This window comes from Diceros bicornis, chromosome 17 (assembly GCF_020826845.1).
Source record: "Diceros bicornis minor isolate mBicDic1 chromosome 17, mDicBic1.mat.cur, whole genome shotgun sequence".
NCBI lineage: Eukaryota > Metazoa > Chordata > Mammalia > Perissodactyla > Rhinocerotidae > Diceros > Diceros bicornis.
Window position 1 is genome coordinate 14,028,893 of NC_080756.1, and position 2,165 is coordinate 14,031,057.

The 2,165-nt window shown below is 35.5% G+C and overlaps 1 protein-coding gene across 1 annotated transcript; it reads left to right on the forward strand.

Moving 5' to 3' along the window:
* Positions 1 to 845: 845 nt before the first annotated feature.
* Positions 846 to 1,793, forward strand: LOC131416532 (olfactory receptor 6C2-like). Its single transcript, XM_058559210.1, has one exon. It carries the CDS (start codon positions 846 to 848, stop codon positions 1,791 to 1,793), a length of 948 nt encoding a protein of 315 aa, XP_058415193.1.
* The last annotated feature ends 372 nt before the right edge of the window (positions 1,794 to 2,165 follow it).

The following is a 2,165-nucleotide window of genomic DNA, read 5'->3' on the forward strand; positions in this document are numbered from 1 at the left end:
GCCATGCTTAAAGAATGGGTTAGTAGTTTAATTGGATATTTTTTGTAGCTAGTGATATTAATAACAATAGTTTGGAATGTGTTTCAACCTTAACCAAACAGATTGAAAGCTAAGAAAAATTCTAATGATTTTTTACATCCCTATGTATTTTATACTCAACACATATTATCATTCTATACAATAAAGTTGATATCAAAACACTCCCTGTCTTCTGTACCACAGTAGGAAATGAGTGTAATTTTACACATAAAATTATAAGAGAGAATCAGGAGAATGAGTGAGTGAGGAAGAAGTTATTTAAAGAAAACAAAATTTTAATATTATATTTAGAGCTCAATATCTTCAGTAAGGAATGTGGAGAGCCTATATACTGAGCCCTAAACTATTTGTAATATATTTCTACCTTATCAATAACAAAACTTCAAGGAAACACATGAAGGCGATATTGAACTTTAGGATTCAGCTTTAGGATTCAGTCTGTCAACAGGAAAGAACTCTTAATCTCATAAAACATTAGCAGTCAAACCTACTGTAAGGGAAAATCAAATCCAAGGTGCAGATAAAATAAAATATAAATTGGGAATAAAATGTGATGAGAAGGAAGCATCCCTAATATTTTGGAGTATGGCATAGATAAAGCAATTATAATATCTTAAAATCTCCCCAGAAATGACCAAAAATACACAACTGTGGAACATAGGATACCAATGTATTGATAATATTTGTAAACAAATTTTTTAAATGAATATAAGTTTGCTAGTTTTTCCCTTTATTAATTACCACTGTATACATATCAAATATCTCTGAATTTTAAATGCAGACTGAGTAGAATTCAAGATTCAATGATGAGAAACCAAACGATAACAACGTTTATTCTGCTGGGACTGACTGACAATCCACAGCTGAAGATTGTGGTTTTTATCTTTCTATTTGTCACCTACATGCTGAGTGTAACTGGGAACCTGACAATCATCTCCCTCACCTTCATAGATTCTCATCTTAAAACTGCCATGTACTTTTTCCTACAAAATTTCTCCTTCTTAGAAATCTCATTCACATCTGCCTGTATTCTCAAATATTTGTACAACATATCAACAGGTGACAAGACAATCACATATGACAATTGTATCATTCAAATGTTTTTTACTGATCTTCTTGGCGTAACAGAATTTTTTCTCTTGGCCGCCATGTCCTATGACCGATGTGTAGCCATCTGCAAACCCCTGCATTACGTGACCATCATGAACCACAGGGTCTGTAGGAGACTCATCCTCTGGTGCTGGACAGCAGGCTTATTCATCATACTCCCTCCACTTAGCTTGGGCATAAATCTGGAATTCTGTGACTCTAATGTTATTGACTATTTTTTCTGTGATGCATACCCCCTCCTAAAGATCTCATGCTCAGAAACCTGGTTCATAGAGCAGTTGGTCATAGTCTGTGCTGTGTTCACCTTTATCATGACCCTTGTATGTGTAGTTCTATCCTATATGTACATCATCAAGACCATTCTACGATTCCCTTCTGCCCAGCAAAGAAAGAAGGCATTTTCTACCTGTTCTTCCCACATGATTGTGGTCTCCATCACCTACGGAAGCTGTATTTTCGTGTATGTTAAACCTTCAGCAAAGGAAGCAGCAGCTATAAATAAGGGTGTGGCTGTCCTCACGACTTCCATTGCTCCTATGCTGAACCCCTTCATTTACACCTTGAGAAACAAGCAAGTAAAGCAAGCCTTCAGTGACTCAATCAGAAGAACTGCATTGTTCTTTAAGAAGAATTTGCTAATGTAGCGGAATGACGTTTTCATAAAAAGATCATTGGTTCCTAACTAGGTATCTTTAAGTTTTTAAGTCATTCCTTTCTTGGTAAGTAAGCTGTTTCATGAAGCTCCCTTTGAAAGGAATTATACTACATTTCTAGGAAACAAAAGAGTGACTTCACTTCTTAAAAAGCCTTTACAAAACTGCCAGCAAAAACAAAATAAGCAAAATCAGCGAGTTCATTGTCTATATTGGATAGAGTAATTGTGCTTATTGTCTTTTCCTATTCTAGCTTTCAAGGGCATTTTTGATGCCAGGCACCATCTCAGGCACTGGAAATAAGACTAGAACACCTACAAATTTCTTGCCCTCATGTATCTTACATTTTAGAAGGGATTTGTG

Coding starts and splice junctions, on each gene's coding strand:
- LOC131416532 (XM_058559210.1), top strand. CDS start 846: ATGAGAAACCAAACGATAACAACGTTTATTCTGCTGGGACTGACTGAC.